The sequence below is a fragment of the Poeciliopsis prolifica genome, unplaced genomic scaffold (genome assembly GCF_027474105.1).
Source record: "Poeciliopsis prolifica strain line A6 unplaced genomic scaffold, Auburn_PproV2 SCAFFOLD028, whole genome shotgun sequence".
Classification (NCBI taxonomy): Eukaryota; Metazoa; Chordata; class Actinopteri; order Cyprinodontiformes; family Poeciliidae; genus Poeciliopsis; species Poeciliopsis prolifica.
In genome coordinates, this window is record NW_026562403.1 from 2,076,837 (window position 1) to 2,096,454 (window position 19,618).

The 19,618-nt window shown below is 38.7% G+C and overlaps 1 protein-coding gene across 1 annotated transcript in view; it reads left to right on the plus strand.

The window, feature by feature from the left end:
* Nucleotides 1-19,618, plus strand: part of fam172a (family with sequence similarity 172 member A) — a 147,268-nt gene that overhangs the window by 98,514 nt on the left and 29,136 nt on the right. The window contains exon 10 of the mRNA XM_055048923.1: nt 4,868-4,952. Within this exon, the coding sequence (XP_054904898.1) occupies nt 4,868-4,952 (85 nt within the window). The remainder of the gene's footprint in view (nt 1-4,867; nt 4,953-19,618) is intronic.

Below are 19,618 nucleotides of genomic sequence, written 5' to 3' on the forward strand. Positions count from 1 at the left end.
GTCTAATATGAGGTAATGGTTGTATTTAAGGCTCCTTGGCTTTGATCGTGAACTGATGGGTTCTATGGATACTCTGAATGCTGATGTTTGTGATTATTTACCATTACACTCTATGGACTTCTTGTGCAAATCGCCGATAAATAAACCAAAATGAACAGCAGTATCAGCAGCTTGTACATAGGTGGATCCAACATGTAAGCAGTACTTTGTAAGACACATGGACAGAATCACACACAGGGAGGACGGCTTTCATGCCGCGACACATCCAAGAGAAGTGTTAGCATTGAATCGGAGTAGCACTCTAGGTGGTGTATAGATATGGGTGCCCATATGAGTAGGTGCATGTGAGGTCGGAGCACACCAGCTAGGTTCTTCTCTGTTCTCGTCAGACAGAGATAATTCCCTCCCTTGGGGGTTCAAGAGGTCGTTGGATGGCGGGATGGAGCGATCAGAAGAGTAGAAGAGAGAAGATGGGATTTAGAGATCAGTGCCTGCTGAGCCAGGTTACAAAGACCATATGGGTCAGACAAAGGGCACCTGACGTCACAGCAATGGCAGAAAATACAGAGTGAAGCTGGAAAAAAAAGACGAAATGGCAGCGAGAGAAACATTTCTCCATTGACTGACAGAAAAAGACAACAAAAAAAAAATAGTGAGAAGTGTTCAATTATTTAAATCCCATTGACTGCCACTGAGAAATTGTAGAGCTGTGGAAAAGGAAAAACAAAAAGACAGGTACAATCTGAATGGAGTGAATACAGATGGAGGAGAGGGAATAAACTGATGTATGTGGAGATAGATGAATAGCGGAGAGAGAAGAATTGAGTGTGAGAGAGAAATCCGAATGATGGTGTACAGCTGGCAGCCTGTCACAGTCTCCAAGGTGTCTCCTGTCACTGTGCTGGCCTGCTGTCACACTCTAGTGGCCTGCCCAGAGCACATAGACACACACACATAAGTATATATATATATATATATATATATATATATATATATATATATATATATATATATATATATATATATATATACTACTTGCACACAAACAAGAGAATAAAGCATCCTAATCCAGAAAGATTATATACCTTCTGGAGGAGATGGGAGAGGCAGGTGCAAAGAAAGTGAGCAAAAACTTCCCCTGAGTAGTTGCTTGAAAACTGCCATGTGTGCTACAGTTTAGGAGACTTTTGGGCACTGAGCCACTGTTTTTCTTCCTGTTGGCTCTCAGAATGAAAGCGTCAACACGCCATTCTTGGAACTGAGTAGAATAGATCCTGTGTAATTGAAAAGAAATTAAAAGGATTTTTGATTCTAATGATTGCTTAACCTTAGGAAAGGTATGATGGAACTATTTAGCAGTTTTGAACTGTAAACTTTTCACAACCTTGGTAAACTTTAACACATGCTTAAATCGGTACAACAGATTAATTTCTCAGGGAGTTTGGGTGCGGGTAGAGGGAGTTTCATCTAACTTTATGATTCTGACCACATTTAAAATGCTATGGAAATCATGGAACTACATAAAACATAGAGAGACACATACTCAGAGCTACATAGTTGTGGGAAAAGCCGTATCTATCTATCTATCTATCTATCTATCTATCTATCTATCTATCTATCTATCTATCTATCTATCTATCTATCTATCTATCTATCTATCTATCTATCTATCTATCTATCTATCTATCTATCTATCTATCTGTCTATCTATCTACCTACCTACCTACCTACCTACCTACCTATCTACCTATCTACCTATTTGTTTCTGTTTTGTTGATTAGTCACAGCCAATGTGATGTGCCATGCTATTGTCATATCACCCTTCTCTAATCCCAGCCAGCAGGCCTTGCCTTCATGCGAAGGCTGTTATGCCTCTGGTGTCCCACAGCTCTGGGGCTTTGTGCTCCGTGTGTCTGCGTGTGTTTGTGCATGTATGTGTGTGTCTATTTATGCAAGAGTTTGTATGCACATGTGTGTTGTTGCCTTGACAAATCTATTCAGAGCCAAACCTCCATGTCTCCATTGGTGGTGATAGCGGCGTTGTAAGGGATGGAGGAGGGCCCTTTGAAAGACTCCCCTCCTTTTCTCCCTCTCCAGTCGCCTTCAGCCCACTGCTCCACAGCCCAGCTGACATCTTCCTCCAGACAAACCGAATGAATTAAAGAAGATACAATGAGACACTTGATGTAGCAGTCAAGGAGCCCCACTGCTTCTGTGCTGCTCCACACAGCTCTGCCCTCAAACTCAGACTCAGAGGAGAGCACATCTAGGGCAAAGCAAAAGATCTAAAAATACACAATATGCCACTGTTTACCAAGATGACTTTTCATCTTCCCCCAGTACTAAAGCCCCGAGCTGCCTCCCGTGTTTCCCCTCTCATCTCTTCACTGATCTTTCTACAACCTCTGTGGCTTCACTTTTTCTATATCCTCTCCAAATACAGTTGTGTTTGATTTATGTGACCAAAGGAATGAATGAAACACGATGGACTCGATTCAAGAGGGCATTTTTTTCCTTTCTATTTTTTTTAATTAAATAAGTTCCCAAATCATTTAATTCAATAAAAAGTAAATCAAGTAACTCCAGAGCCTTCTATGAAATTGTTTAAAAAATACTAATTTTATTTTTAACTCTATTCAATTTGAGATTTTATATTTCAACATAAAAAGGTTATATATTTAATCATAGGTCTATAGTAGTTGCTTTGATGTAGAACAGATTCATCAAGCTGTTGATGGCAAAAGACTAAAGTTTTACCTGGTACAGAAGTTATAGCAATAATTCAAAGGTCACTTTCTCTCTCTAATATTTTTATTTTAAAACATACCAAACACATGTCGACAAGCACACAGCACAACTGATCCCTTTATACTTTCACAATTAATCATTGAAAAAATGTCAACAATGTAAATAAGTAAGAATCATAAATAAACTTTTACTTTGTAGTGGTCAGCTTCTTCTTTTTCAATAACATTGTTCATTCTGATACTTTCAGACCAAATGTGTGATACTATCTCCAAACTCTCTGATGTGGTACAGGACTCGAAGATGAATCAACGTGAAGAAACTCACCCTTTTATAACACAGAAAACATATACCAAAACTTAAGCATAACTATACTTCACAAACTCTGAAATAATGAAATTTGCTCTTGCTCTGCATCAACCATGCTACTGTAAGAACGCCATTTGGATTGTTCTGCCTGTATAACACATTTATATAAATGTATCGTATTTGTTGACTTTTCCTGTGCAGTGAAATTGTGACAATTCCTCCAAGATCTTGCATGTGCGGTTTTGGCAATAGCAGCAGCAGTTTTGCCTTGCAGTGATGAGATTCTGGGGTTCACTTTCTACACGCACTGCTCTGTTTGGTCTTATTTTTATTGGAAATTTTTGTTCAATTGCACTTTATTGACTTTAAATTTTTTCTTGAGTCTGATACTTTTCACAAGCGTTTCACTTGTTTTGAAATCCTGAGTTTTGTAAACCTTGGACTGATGGAACTACTCTTCAAAGCAAAACCACTATCGCCCCCTAAACATTTTCTAATCTCCAGCAAGCTTTTGAAATAATGTGGTTTTGGTTTTGGTTTCATTTGGTTTGTTGGAATCAACTATTCACACACCACAGTGTCTGTTAGAGGTTATAGCATGAGAGGTGTTGCAAATTTTTCCGACTCGTCAATCACCTTGGAAGTCTGTGGGTTAGAAGGAGAATTCAGAAGCACGTGTGCCTTTTTTCTGTGTATTTGAGTTTGAAGGGATCACAACGCATCTTTGTGGGAGACCCTCCCCCGAAATGAAGTCACTGACCCACACACAGAAACCTTTACGCACACACAAGCATGCACTACGCAGTAATGGCTGTCAGGGGGCCAGGGTGAAAGTAAACAAGGGCAGATAAGCAGTGAATCAGAAGGACGCCAGCTGCACATTCTAATCTCTTTACATTTTTTCTTTCTTCTGTTGAACTTTTATCTTATCTAGGGGAGCGTCTTCTCTAAGCATTCCTCCTCAGCCTCCCTGTCTCGTTTCCCCTATTCCCTTGTTTTTGTTCTAACCCTATGAACCAGAGCATACCAGTCCACACTGCAGAGTCAAAAGAGACAAACACAGTTTGATGTGTTGTCATCCACTGACCCAGTCAATGAAAACTCAAAACTAGAGCACAAGGTAAAGTTCTCTGTTCTCAGGGATTGATACATTTTACTGAAAGGGCATCAGATTCAAACTTTGTATGTGTGAAACACCCCAGTGTGAGGCGGCACATATAAACTAGCAGCGATACACAAGATGGATGAAGACAGCAACAGCAGATAAAGAGGTCTTCCTCGCTTTCTGACAGTGGAGTTGTCAACCACAAGGGGTTTGAGAAGAGTTGGGGTGTTTGCAGGGGGTTATGGGTCAGCAAGCGGGGCAGACACCCTCTCCCCCCAGGGCGCCCAGCGATCAGCCATGGTAGAAGGCCTCAGTTCTCCACTGCAAACAAACGGCAAGCTGTCTTAGCAGCATGTCACAGAGCTTTTAATTGCTTGTTCTTGTCTTTGTCTCTTCTTCCCCCACCGTTCATACTCAATTTTTTGCACACTTTTTTTTTTCTTGCCCACCTGTTCCTTTTTCTCTTCTGCTGTGCCTTCTGTTGTTTCTTTTACATGGTCAACATTACAGAGCTTTTCTTCTCTGTAAAAGAAGAAGTTTTAACATTGTCTCTTTCACTATTCCTGATTTATTGCAGTTTACATCTATTTGTATGATGAATCTTTAGAAAACTGTAGTTGTCCTCGATCCTTTTTTATAATAACATACTCAAGAGTAAAAGTTATGACATGTTTTGATGTATTTGTTTCCTCCTGTTGTTTCCTACAGTGCTGTTGTAACTGGGTGTCGAGTCCCGAGCCACTGGACACGCAGCTTGAGCCCATGTTGCCAGACTGCCCTAGAGTTTCTGCAGGTAATAATCTGGTATCTACAACAGTTACATCTTTCAAAGCCTGAACTCTGCAGTATTGCTGTCATTATTGGATTGAGTAAAGAGCTTAATACTTTAAAGTTTGAATATTGTCAAATGGTGAAGCCTTTCCATTAATTGTTAATATGGATATAATACATTTTAAATTATGAAAAATAATGTGAAGCCCAGAAATAGAGTAAGCGTAAGCACTGCTTGTGTGTTTGCTATTAATCCTCAATACAGCTGTCTTTTTTTTTTTTTTTTTTTTTAATGAATATAAGGAAGTTATTGAATTTAAATCTTCAAAGGGTATGAATAGACTTGAGTTTAACTGTATCTATTGAGATAGTAATATCTTTTTTTTATTATTATTTGCACGTGTGTGTGTGTTATAAATCAATCTGCATACAGTCGACTTAGTATTGATTGAGATCAATCATTGTCAGTCAGACTCAAGAATTCTAAGCTTTCATGCTGTTTTAAAACATGAATACACAAAGATTTTCTTACATAAACTTTCAGTTCAAGTTCAGTTCTATTTCCGACTTCTTTGTCCTGTCTTTTTCATCATCCACTCTGCCTCCTATATTCATTAATCCTCTCCTGCAGTGTTTGGCCTCCTGTCCCTGTGCCCTCACTGCGGTTCACTGGCCTTGATGATGTCATGTCCATCATGAGAATGTGTCCTTAATGTAGGATTAGGGAGAAAAGCTGTAATCCTCAACATGACTGTTGATAAGAGATGATGATTGTGATGTTGTTTGAAGAGTGACACACATTTAGATATGCACACACTGAGAAACAAAGAGAAGACTCAGTCTTTAAACAGAAAACAGTGTATATGTTATGTATTTCAAGGCCCTTTTAAAATAATGTACAAGTCACCACTTAAGTATGTACCTGCCCACAGATACCTGGGGAACTTGGAATATGTTGTCTCATATTTTGTCACATAACAACCATAAAATTCAATGGATTTGTGTGGATTCAGGTAATGGACCAACACAAACAAGTCCATGTTTGGAAAGTGGACAGAAAGCTGTTCATAGTGGAAAAAAATATGAATCTTAAAGTGCCTAGTTAATTTCCATCCAGCCACTTTTGGTCTGTATGTGGTTGTCCCCTTAAAAAGCTGACAAGCCTATAATAAAATAGTTTAGATCAGACTATAATGATATGTTCAAATGACCCTGTCACTGTCCAGAACAGCATCCCCTTGAGAATCTGTGGGACTAGACTTGAAAAGTGCTGTTCACAAACATTCTCCATCCAATCTGACTGAGTTTGAGCTTTTCTCAAAGGTAGAATGAGTAACAAGTTATGTCTCTGAATGTAAAAAGTGACCCAAATGGAAAGACTGCAACTGTAATTCAACTAAAAGCTTGTACTAGAGGAGTGAGACACATTTTTCAGAACTTACTATGTAAAACCTTCTTAAACCCAGTCCTCTTTGTATCATGTAAACCCTCAATAAAATGCATTGAAATTTATGGTTGTAACCAAGCAAAATGTGAAAAGGTCTAAAGGGTATGAATACTTTTGCAGGAGACTGTGCATTCTTCTCTCACCTCTCATTTCCATCGCTGTTTCGGAGGTTCATACCTTGTGATTTTATTCCCTTCAAAGCTGCTCACTGACATCATAGTGAATGTATAGGTCATCTTACACATGCCCCATATGTCTGTGAGTACATCTCTTAACATAGCTATCTCATCTCTTTAACTGAAAATGGCTTGTTCCACATGAAGCAGTGTGGGGGGTTGGCCTGAACATCTACCAGTGAATCAGCTCCTTGAAATGTCACCTAGCTTTCAGAACAAAATCATTGCTTTATTTCATGTTCAAATGTCATTTTCTTTTACTCTCCTGACTTCGGCCTCTTCTCAGCGACTGCTGTCAGTCAAATGACAGCTGTGGTACAGCCAAAGTACCGAGGTCACCAATTTTAAAACTTTTGCCGTGCCTTACATTGTCCAAACACAGAGTTGTTTGACACATTATCGTTTTGGTATGTGTGCACTATTGACTTGTGCTATGTTGACTCCTGCTACTTTAACTGGGCTGAAAAGATCTGGGTCTCTAGCCTGCTAAGAGAGCTGCCAACTCAGCTTGTCTCTGGTCTTTTGGTGGCAGCTTCTGATGTCAAAGGTTGCCTCAGTCATCTTTGTGTCCTTGGCAGCCTGGCAGGTTCACAGGCAGCGACCATTGTGGTGAGAGTTACAGCAGAGCAACAGAGGTGACAAGGTTGAGAGAGGGTTGAGGGAAGGCTGTCAGGGCATCGTGGAGCAGAATTTCAGTCAAGCCAAATGCCACCATGGCTGCTGTTGTCTCGGTTGCCATGGTGTTTGCCTGTGTGTATGTGTAAGTGTTGATAATTGGGGCTAAAGATAATGCCTCTCAGTAACAGAAAATAAACCAGTGAATCCTTGCTGTCATGCCCAACATGCATGCACACATATCCAGGGGCTCACATCACAATGTGAACTACTGCTCTTGTGTGTAGCCAGGCAGAGCTGGGCCTGAGGCAAGTCTGGCTGGTGTGGAGAATGGTGTATGTTCAGACAGACCCGCGCTAAAATGTCTGTGGGCTAGCAAAGTATTCAACTTCTATTGGTCATGCAGCATCATGGAAAAATGGGATAAAGGATCAGTCCTCCTTTTGCTTTATTTGCAGTGTGGGCATTAGGTTTTTTTCAATTCTTATTCTTCTCTTCCTCACACTTTTTGTGTGATAATATTATTATCATAAAGAGTTTTTAGTAATCAATGTTAACTGTCATTTCCTAATTTCACATTTGCATGGTTAATATTACTGTGTCTTGGTGGTGCTGGAATGAGTAAGGCTGCTGCAGATGCTCACAGCTGACCCTGAATGATAGTGCCAATATTCAGCAATGATATTAAAATGACAATTTTAAACATAATGCAGTGTTTTTTCTATACCATTTACCAATATATATTTATTTCTGTTTCTTGAGTAAGTCTTCTGTGATTTTATTTTATTTTCCTCTTTATTTCATCAAGCAAAGAAAATTTTATCTTGTCAATGTCAGTGCTGTAGGATTTAGCAGTGACCTGTCAGACTAGCGGCATTTTATCAGTAAGTGGCATGTTGAGTTCAGGTTAAGTATGACAGTGTGTGTACAACTGGAATAATGTTGGTTTACATGTCATCTCAGTATACTTCATGCAAAAAAGTAAGTAAATCAAGGTAAGCTGGATTGATCAGCTAAATCTAATCCAGTTCTAGAACAATTAGCTTAAAGTCCATTATGGTTCCAAATAAAACAAATTATATTAAATACAGTTGAAAATGTTAGCAAAATGTGTTTGGTTTGAATACAGTAGTAAAGCAATATTTTTATATTACTTACACTTTGGAATTTATTATTTTTTTAGATAATAATTACAGAATAAAGAAGGCATTGTGCTGTGCACAGCAGTGAGAATGTTTTGGTTTATGATCTTTTTTGATGGGTTGTTTGATCACAGAGTCTGCTGTTTCAAAGGTGGGAAAGCCCCTTTGCTAATGACACGCACATGCAGAAGCACACACACACACACATGCACACACACAAACACACACACCTATAAATCACTTCCTCTTAGGTGATTATTCATTGTCCAAGCTGATTATTAATTACAAAGGGAGAGCTCTCTGAATGTAAACACTGATTAATGGCTAACAAAAGTAAGTTAATGTCTTACCTGTACTTTAATTACTGTCCCTGCTCTCCTACAAGAAATATCGCTTAAAACTGCAATTAACCATAATGGACCTCAGAAAGGGACTTCCTTCTGTTTTCACTTGTCACAACATATATAAGTTGATATGTCCCTTTCTTATTTTACAATGGTTCGCATTCTGAATATTTTCTATAATGCTAGTAAGTTTTTTTTATTTAAACGTACTGATCTTGTTCAGAAAAAAATTAAAGTGGCAGCTACAAAACTTAACCAATCTTTAGGAATTACAATCTCTTTTTTTCTGTGATGTACTGGGAGCTGATTTTGCTCTTTTCTTTTCCTACAGCCAGTATATCTGCAAATGTACTTAGCATTCTGCCACATCACAGCAGAGACAAAAAGGAGTGGCTTCTATTAAAGAAAAAATGTGATGACACATCTGCTGCCATGCCATGGGCTCTATCCTGCTCTAGGTTCATCAAGACTGTGACACTCACCTCCCTGATCCACGCATTGCTGACCATGAAACACTCTAGCTGTCTGCACATCATCACTACACACACACACACACACGCACATACACTCATGCACACTCACTGACACGCCACATCTGATGGGTGTTTGTGTGCCTTAAATCTTTAAAAGGAAATCTAGGCTCACTCGGATGAACCTCATGTCCTCCCACCACTGTTTTTTCAGCTTGGTGTGGTGGAAGTTGGCTGTCTCGGTAGAAGATCACTTGCAAATATGTGTGTGTGTGTTGTCTGTGTTTTTGTATGTATTTCAGTGTTTTTTCAGCTCAGCCAACCCATGTTCAGCCAAAGTTGCAGGAAATACGTAGGTAAACTCTAGCAACCTATTCTTCAACCTCTGACCTGGATTCACTGAGACTGTCTCATGCTTTTGTCTGGGTCACATTAGTTGCAGACCAAATCATAATAATGTGGAGAGAGCGCATGTCAAGGATTCCAGACTTGGTGAAGCGAATAGAAATAATTGTCTCTAATTTTGAGGGCCAATATGAATTTAGTTTATAATTATTTTTGTTTAAAAATGTATATGATCACATATGCATTTAGACCTAAATATTAATATTGTAATATTAATATTTAGGTCTAAAGTGAAAATGACACAAATTAAAATCCCATTTCTGCGTTACAACCAAAAAGGGAGCTTCTGAAAAAGCACAGTACTTTCTTGAAACAAAACAAAACAAAACAAAACATTGGATTTGCCCCTCCACTGCCTGCCTCTGAAATGTGACTGTTAATAATTAATTTTGTATCAACAAGCAGCTTCAAACAGTTAATTATTTTGCATTTTATTAGATTTTGCTTTATTAGTTTTTCATAGTGGTTGAGCTGTCTTAATTATAACTAGAGATGTTTCCGGGAAACAGTGTGTTTTTTATTTTACCCCTGCACCATGTAAACCTTGTTTACGGAGCATTGGGTTGCCATCTGTAAGTCAAACTCAAACCAGCATTGCAGGCAAAAAAATTCCCTAAAAAAGCATAAAGTATTCAAAAACTTTTGATCAATAAATGAAAGTTCAACCACATTGAGTGAACCATACAATTGTGTTGGGCTTTTCTAATCTCATTACCATCTTAGCGCCAGTTATGCCCTTGAGGGCTACTTTCTATTCACTCTTTATTAAGTCCTCCAAGTTTGCCACCTTTTTTATATCTTGTCATATAACTACAAACATGTAGCTATTTTATTGTGATTTCTGACCAATATAAAGTATCATGCAGTTGTGAAGCAGAAAGAAAAGGTTCAGTTGTTGTTATTTTTCTTCCAAATCAAAGTCAGAAAATCTTGGTAACCCCGTTATACTTTGATATCCCTCAATAAAATCAGGTTCCAAAAATTCCATTCATATGCCATTTAATTTGTCCGACTTTAATATCAGCTTAAAAACTGTTTTTTTGAAGGGCTCACAGGTTTGTTAAAGAAACGGCATTATGAAGACCAAGAAACACAGCAGAGATGGTGGTGAGGTTTAAAGCAGGGTTAGAATATAAACAGTTATGGTACGGCAAAAACTTACCAAGACTGTCTCCATAGCAGATAGGGCTTGCAAAAAGAGCATTTATCAGAGTTGCCAGGAGGCTCTCGGTAATTCCAGAAGAGCTGCTTTAACAGAAGCTATGCCAAGAAAAAAAGTAATTGCTGAAACAAGACAAGAACTCCCTTTTGCTGTTTACCACAAGCCAAATAGAGGACACAGCAAACATGTTTGCTGTGTCCTCAGATGAGATCACATCTGGTTAGATGAGACCACATTTTAACTTTCTAACCACTGTGGAAAAAACTAAATATGCCAGAAGGCTAACACTTCACATTTCTCTTAACCCCCCATAGCATTTGTGCTTGGAGCTTCATGTAGTGGATATGATGTTATTCTGCAGCAGGGGCATGAAAGCTCATCAGAGTGCATAGAAAGAACAATACACCTAAATATAGGTCAAAAATCTAAAAAAAAAAAAAAAACATTTGGAGGCTGTAAAAGATGCAACGGTGGCAGTATACCTTCCAAAGGACAATAACCTATTACATATAAGCAGAATTGCTTTGCTGATTAAAATCAGAGCATATTTATTTGAGTGACTCAGTCAAAGTCCAGACCTAAAGTCCAGTGAAAGTTCGAGGCAAGAACTTTCATTTGGCAGTGGTGCAGGAGTAACACACTCAATCCATGTCCAGAGGTCTCAGTCCTTGACGTCTTGACCTTTGCTGCATGTATTCCCCCTCTCTCACAACCTGCTTTACTGTTGATTCACTACCTAATGAAGGCCAGTAGAGCAGAAAAAATTTATTTAAAACAAAATAATAATTTGAATGGACACTATAACTGGACTTGACGTCAACGAGACTTATTTCAAGAAGACTGGAAACCTGGTAGACCATTCTCCAAAAGATTTAATTGTATTCGAATTGATATATTTTCCATGCAGTGTAGCTTTTCTATCATTCTGTATATTCAGCCCGTTTCTATTAAAGTGTGACTTTAAGTTAACCTTCCAATCAGAGGTCAGCTATTTTGTAAACTTTGAAAGAGTTTCACATATAGTTTCAATTTACTGCTTGGCATGAAAATGTTTAAAACTTTCTTGCATAGTCAAGTCTATATCCTCCATCAGTAATCTGGCTCAGATGGGGGCGCTCCTATGCAAGGTACAGAAGAGCTGGCCACCTGCTGCTTTGCAATCCTCAAGCCTCTTAACTTCTGCATGTAGTGTCCATCTTTAGTCACTTGGAGGGCATCCCCAGATTAGCGCTCCATGGACATGGATCACATTTGCCCATATGGCCTCTTCTCATTGAGTCGATACATGCTCTAATCTGCCCAGCCTTTTCCTCTGAGCTTGACATGCAACAACTACTGAGAAAAGTAACATGCACAACATGCATGTACGACCTCACAGAAGTAGTAATCAAGGGCGTCGATGGCAACCTGAAAGGTCACTAGCACGTTTTAATCCCAATTGTTGTGGAATTGTGGATAGTTTTAGGGTGGTGACATGGCGCCAAAGTAATAGCTTTGAATAATATGCATCCTTTTTATGGGTGTGGACTGTTTTTAAATGCACTCCCTGGTGTGCAATTAATCCAATAATCCCAGAGAAACACAGTGAGTGCTAGAACATAAACCACTATTATGAGTTTAGCTGCTGTCTTTATCCCATATCTTCCCTGTGTCTTTATCCGCTCATTAAGAAATCACATCTTGTCTTTCACAATTGTCACTGGCATGCAAGAGTCTCTTTGCTAGTAATCTTTACTGCCACAAAGACTGTTGGCAAGATGACGAGAGTATCTTTAAAAAAAATTAGGTGATGGTGGTTGTTTTTGTCTGCCATTTTGTCTTCTTCATTATAACAAACACTTGTCAACTGAATTTCAGAGTAGCACAGTATGACTGGAATGTATAGGCCTATTGAAAGAACTTGGGCAGAAACTGAAGCAGAGAGTAGTATTTTAAGGGACAGTAAAGTAAAGTTGAAATGTTCTATTAAGAGGTTTTGGACTCTGCAATTTTAACTAATATTGTCTTCCTTTTAATAAAAAAATATATATCACAGCCTAGAGATAGTAAGAACTGGACCGAAACAAAAGTAGATTACAAAATAACTGCTGTCTTAGAAATCTCAAAAATATCATTAGAATTTAAAATCACTACAATGGCAGGAGATGCTGCTGCTCCCTTTGCCTCCCCCTCCCACTTTTCTGTATCAAGACGTCAGGTGAAGAAGCAGCTGGGTGTGCCCACCTGAGTAAGCAGACAGTCATGTATTAGGCCCCACAGCAGTTTACTTATCGCCATGCAATTGAAGTTGAAGATACCATTATATACCTGCTTCAGCAAATCCTCTGTCATCTGGATAAAACAGGCAGCAGTGAGGATCATGTTCTTTGGTTTCCCCACTGCATTTAATCCAATTCAGCCTGATCAACTTTGTCAGAATCTCCAGAAGACACAGACAGGGGCCTCAACAGTCACCGATATATGACTACCTGACAAACAGATGGTGATAACACAGGAGCACCACAGGGGACTGCACTCTCATTATTCCTTTCCACTCTGTACAAATCAGACTTCCAGCACAAGTCCGACTTTTGTCATCTACAGAAATATTCAGATGATTCCGCAGTTGTTAGGTGTACCAGAGATGGACAAAAAGCTGAGTACAGAGATCTGGTGAACCGCTTTGTGTCATGGTGTGGGAACAATCATCATCTTGAATGTAAACAAAACAAAGGAGATGATTTGTTGATTTCAAGAGAAACAGGGTTCACCTGGACAACAGACTGGGCTAGAATCTGTTGTCCAGACAATAGTGAAGCCGTCTGTAAAACGGGAGAGAGAAGGATCTATTACTTGAGGATGCTAAGGTCCTTGTGGGTTTGCAGCAAAATACTGCATATCTTTTATAAGTCTGTTGTTGAGAGTGTCATCTCTTCCGTCGTCATCTGTTGGGGGAGAAGCATCAGAGCCAGGAGTTTAAGAAGGCTCCACAAGCTGGTAAAGAAGGCTGGTTCTGTTTTGGGGTTGACTGTGAAGCCACTGGAGACAATGACGTAAAGTGTTCTTCTTAAGATCAAGAAAATTATGGACAACCTTTTCAACCTCTTCATGAGACTAGGAAAACAGAGCATCTTCAGTGAGAGGCTTTTTCAAATTTGCTGTAATACAGACCACTGCAAGAGATTGTTCCTGCCAACAGCCATCACTATCTACAATGATAACTATTTGAAGAATTTCAGTTTATGAGCTCCCGTAACATTTAATCACCCTTTGGGATTAATAGTGTATTTTCAAATTTGAATATTGAATGCTCAGATAAGGCTAAACATTTAGTCAAATTTATATTGTCTACAGGTAAATATCATTGATCACACTGGCATATTTTCTATTTCCTGTATTTTGAATGTATGTATAAAAATAAGAAAAGTCTTCTTTGAACATTACTAATACAAAAGCAAAGCGTTGTTTTTTTGTTCTTAGAAATATAACCTATTTATGCTTGAATATTGCTTAGAAATGTAGAATCACCCATAAAATTAATGTAACTAGGTGAGAAATATGAAAACAGAAGAAGAAAATATTTTATTTTGAAAATGAAAAGCAATACAAAGGTGTAATAATGACTTGTTTGTGGCCGAGGAAGCAGAAAGTGCTCCGACGGTTTCTTTGATTATTGTGCCAGGAACTAATGAGATAGGCTGCGCTGATCCCTCACTGATGCAATGACTCCTAATCCTCAACACTGTTTTCCTGCTCCAGTTGTTTATCTAACAATATCCTGTGACCGTCCATGGCATGTCACCGCTTTGTGTAGCCCCAAGTGTCTCCCAACCTCTGTGTCAGCAAAGTTTTCAGCTTTGAAATCGATCTGGTATCTGAGCCAAAGTAATGTAATAAAAAGTTTAGCTTTTTCTTTCTTTTTGCTCAGTGTATAACTAAGCTATTGCTATGAAGCATGCGGACTATGTCTCTCTCTCTCTATTGATACTTCAGTGAACTGTATTTTGGAAATAATTTAGAAAATAAATTGCCTTTATAAAAGCTTCTTACCTCATATCTTTTTACTGGTATTGAAAAAGTGTTTTTTACTCTGCAACAACGTCTGCACTGGAGACTGCTTTGTTATTGTAACTTATTAGATCAAGGATCAGAAAAACACCAGATTCTTTTTTCTGATCACTGAGACACCAGTGAGGGTTGATGCAGTCACTAGTCAATTACTTTGTAGATCTTTAGGGATTTTCTTATGTCATGTTATGTTTGAAGTTGTGCTCTTGTTGTGGAACTACTTGTGTATACATTTCAACCAGACAGAAAATCGTGTACACTTGTAAGTATATCTTCCTACTACAAGGAATGCTGTGTGTGCTACCATGTTATCAGAATTACTTAGACACACTAGTTATCACTTGTGTGAGCCTCTAAGGGCTAAACTATAGAGTGGATGGAAAAATGCCACTCCTGTCTTCTCTTTGTTGATTAGATAAGAGATGTATCCTGCAGAAGGTGGACACACTAAAGGAGAGACAAAGAAAGGCAACTGGCCCAAAAATACACAAAGAATGCATTTATATCTGCAGATCCACACACACAATCAGAGATAGCACTGAACATCTAGTCACATTTAGTGATACAACCCCAACGATGCACACACCACTCATATCAATCCTTACATTGGTCTGGAAGTCAAGATATGATTAGCTGCTGTCATAAAATGCAGGAGCACAGCAGGGGGCAGACATCAAGACAAACATGCAAATCAGGAGGTCACCACCAGGTTGTGCAAATAGACCTTGATCTAGAGAGAAACTGAATTAGGAGAAACCTCTGTGCCTATAATTATGTCCAAATAACTGAATCACTGTGGTCCTCCTTTCAAATAACTTTGCCACAAAAGTCGGCAAGAAGAGCTGTGGGATCAAAGTTTAATGCACAGATTCCGAATCCATCCCTTGGCACTATTTTAATGTCCTTTTTTTTCCTTGTTAAATGCTTCATCATTTCAGGGTGCATCCCAGCTTGATCCTTAGATGTCACCAGCAGGACACCACTTTACCCCAGAGATCCAAATATGACAATCTCAAACATAGAAAATACATTTACCCGGCCAGCACGTTGTGCCTGAAACACTGTAAGAGCATTAAAGGAGGTTGGCACCAGCCAGTGTGGCACATTCTTGGAGAGTTGGTTGGATGTGAATTGCATTTGGCACCAGGAGGCTATCAGGTAATAATTAGTATAGCTAACATCCCAGATGAATGAGTCAACTCTAGGTCAGTGTAAAAATCTTCAAGGGTCTTAGTAGGTAAAGGTTGGAGGCCAAATCATGCTCCTTTCACTCCCTGAGTATAAGCTCATGCCTTGCCTGCTCAGATTTGCTGAAATCTGACTTGACCTTTAGCCTTGAGGTGTTGCAGCCAGTCACATGTCAGCCTGGCTCCCGTGGACCTTGTTGAATGTGTTCCTATTGGATTGTCTGAGGAGTTCCTACTCAACAGCTGAACAGCTCAAGTGATTTAGCTTTACACACAACAAGGCTTTTGACATAGATGTTACCGTACAGCTTAAACCCATGCTTGGCATTCCAGCCCTTCCCTGGCCCCAGGATCACCCATTCTCTGTCGCACTGGAAGATCCTTGAAGCTGCCAGAAGATAAATTAATAAAATGTGTGAACAAATGCAAAAAAACAACTTTTTTTTCAATGTATAAGTTTGAATGTAATGTGGTGCAACATTTCTTTGATTAAATAGTTGTGGAGATATGTGTGGATTTGTACATGATTTCTTTAAAAGAGTCTTTAATCTTTCAATTCAATCATAATATATTTTAATGCATTCTATATTATACAAAAACAACATGGCATAGCTGTTTGAAGTAAGTGTCACACTGACTTATTATCATGTTTTCGTTGCCTGGCAAAATACTTCAAAACGCTTTGAATTTTTTAAATATTTTGTCACATTGCAACCACAATGGCATGCTCAACACGGTCCAGAGTCGTTCTTTGTGTTCTTGGTGAAATTATCTAACATAGCGACCAGATCAATGGCATTTCTGACTGTCTTCCAAGAAAATCTTGAAGAGGGAGCTCATCATTTCCTGCCCTCGCAGGTACCCTGTACGTCCTACACTGTGTATATTTCCCTCCGCACTGTCACCTCCGAAAGAACCAGACTAGCGGTCTCAATCTTAGAAGGTCTAAGTTTTTGTTAGCTATGATCTTAATTGCATTTTTAGATCAACATTTGTAAGTCACTTTTGATGAAAGCGTCTATTGCACAAACATTGAACACAAATGTAGCAGAACATGGTCAAGTGGTGGCACATATTGTAATTATATATCTAACATGTGGTCTTTATTTGCTCTGATATATGATTACCAAATGACACAAAATAGTCCCGGTTGGTCAAATAGTGATAGCTAAAACTCATCCTAAAGCATGCCGGTCATGTCACACCGTTTGAACCTTTACACAGTAAAGGCTCGATGCATTTCAATTCCCCCTTTAGATTCAGCAGCACATACTACCGTATTTGAACAAAACATCCTTTTTTTTTTACTGTAAACAACAATATACAATTCTAAAAAAATTCCCAAAATAGAGTACATGTTCTTACAGTTTGAAAATAGAAAATTTTATATGTGTACCACATGCTTTCCTCTCATAGCTTCTGTCCCTGAGGAATTAAAATAAACAAAGATCTATTCCAGAGGGAGAGAAGGAGAAAAAAATTGAACTACATGAACTTTGGTGCATTTCATTTATTCGGTGTGCTATTTGTGGTGCTTTTCATCTCTTGAATCCTGACCTCGTTTCTCTATCTTGTTTTTGGAAAACATGAGCTAAGCTGATGTGCACAAGCCATTAGATCATTGCACTGTATATCTGACCTGTGACCAGTTAATCCGGTGCCCTGCCCCGCCCCTGGTAAACCCCTCACCCCCACCCTCTCCACATCTGCCTGCTTCAAGCAATAACCCCAGCCACATCTCTTCGTGGAATTGATATTATGGTGTTTGGATGATCCGCTGTGTCTTCATCCATACTGTAATCCCATTTGCTCTGTCATGTGTTGGGACTCACAAATTGGTGTGTGTGGAATCACATCCAGCTCATTTACAGATGTTTCAAGCTTAGCAGTGCCATTGTCTTCCACATGTGCCAGAGATTGTTCTTCCGCGCAAACACACTTACCATAACTCTTCAGTCACACATTCAGGTTTTCGGTTATAAATAATTCTAACAATATGAATGCGACGACTCCGGAGGATTCAAATTTGAACGCTCTGTCCTTTAATCCCCTCCTTTATTCTGCCATTTGCTGCAATAAAAATGTTAAGCTGAGGGATTAAATAAGTGCAGAATGGAATAAGAGGATGTGATGTGGCAGACTTTGGGCGCAGGTGGGAGGCAGAGACTTCCCGCTCATTACTGAGACACGGGGCTAAAGGAGAGGCAGAAAGCACTGCGGGGTGAGAGGTCCTTAGCAGCAGTCTACCAGTTGGCGTCTCGGTGTCCACATTTAGTTCCAGCTGAGTGCCCACAGTGGATCTGACGGTGCTGACTTGACACTGACCTCTGGAGTGAGGACCATTGCTTGCCTGAATCCACCGCCGCTTTTGATTCGTAGTGCTCCTTGTTTTCTAACCCCTCCTACTCTGTGTATGACAGAAATGGTTTCCTAACAAAACAAATAGGAATGCTTAGAAGTTGATTCGTCCTACCAGTGTGAAAGGTTTGTGATCAAACCGGCGCAGCTTTAACAAAAAAAAAAAAACTTAAAGTGAAAATCAATAAATATTTTATCTTTACATTCTTAACTTTTTATGCATGTAGAGTTTATGAAGTTAATTAGATTTTTCATAAACTTTTCCATGTCTGCTTGATTTTTACATACTTAATGATGGCATGGTGCAGTCTGTGGTGCACCTTGGTACACTTTAGGTTAGGTTTAAGTAATTTCACGTGGTAAACCAGGTAGTTTAATATCTGTACATTCATTTTTACAATGACTAAAAGTTCAATAGAGACACTGAGAGAAAACAATGATCGTTACTAAATAAGTAATGAAATATTCAAAACCGGAGTACAAGAACTCTGACTCCTTCGCTTTTTTTTTATTGCATCACACTTTAGATGATGCTCTTATAACACCAACAAAGCAAGGCAGAAATATATTATATAAATTCTTAGCTTTAGAGGTTTTTATGTCTTAATTGTTCCTCTTTACTCCTGCACTTCACAGTACTCCTCACTTGAAAGAAAACATATTATTTGACATCCCATTGTGTCAGTCTAACTGTCTGTTTCTTGATAAAAAAGAAAATTCACTAGTGATTCTTAAAGACGTTGTTTGTTCAAGGGTTTTTTTTATTGGAAGCCTCCTGCCACTGCAGTTTCTATGTCTGAAGTACCCTTAACGCTGATTCAGAGAATGTTAGTGTTGGGACTACAATCAACATACTATCAAGTATTGTGGACTCATGTGAGTGAATGGGCTTGCAGAAACAATCCAGAGAAAATATTATTTTGCCTGACAGTTGTCACTTGGTGCTTCTTGCTAAATCAATCTCAGTGTCAGGTGTCTTTTAGATTTTGTTATTCTACTCTGCAAATATTGAAAAAGTCCATTCAATAACTAAGCTTCATAGAAAAACTGAATTTATCTATTTGATATTGATTCACAAAATGCTTTATATGCAAATATGTTTCATGTTGAAAGTTCTCAACCTTCCTATTACCTTTATGCTTTTTTAAAACCAGCATTTGATCAATTCAAGTGGTTTGAGAAATGAAACTTTAATCATGAACAGCGAAAGATTATCTTGGAACTTGCTCATCAATTTTTATTAGAATCTTGTATATTAACTTATTAGTTCTTAAAACATTCTTGTAAAATGTAATATTCACCTTCTATATTATGAAGTGTGTGAAATGTAAATGT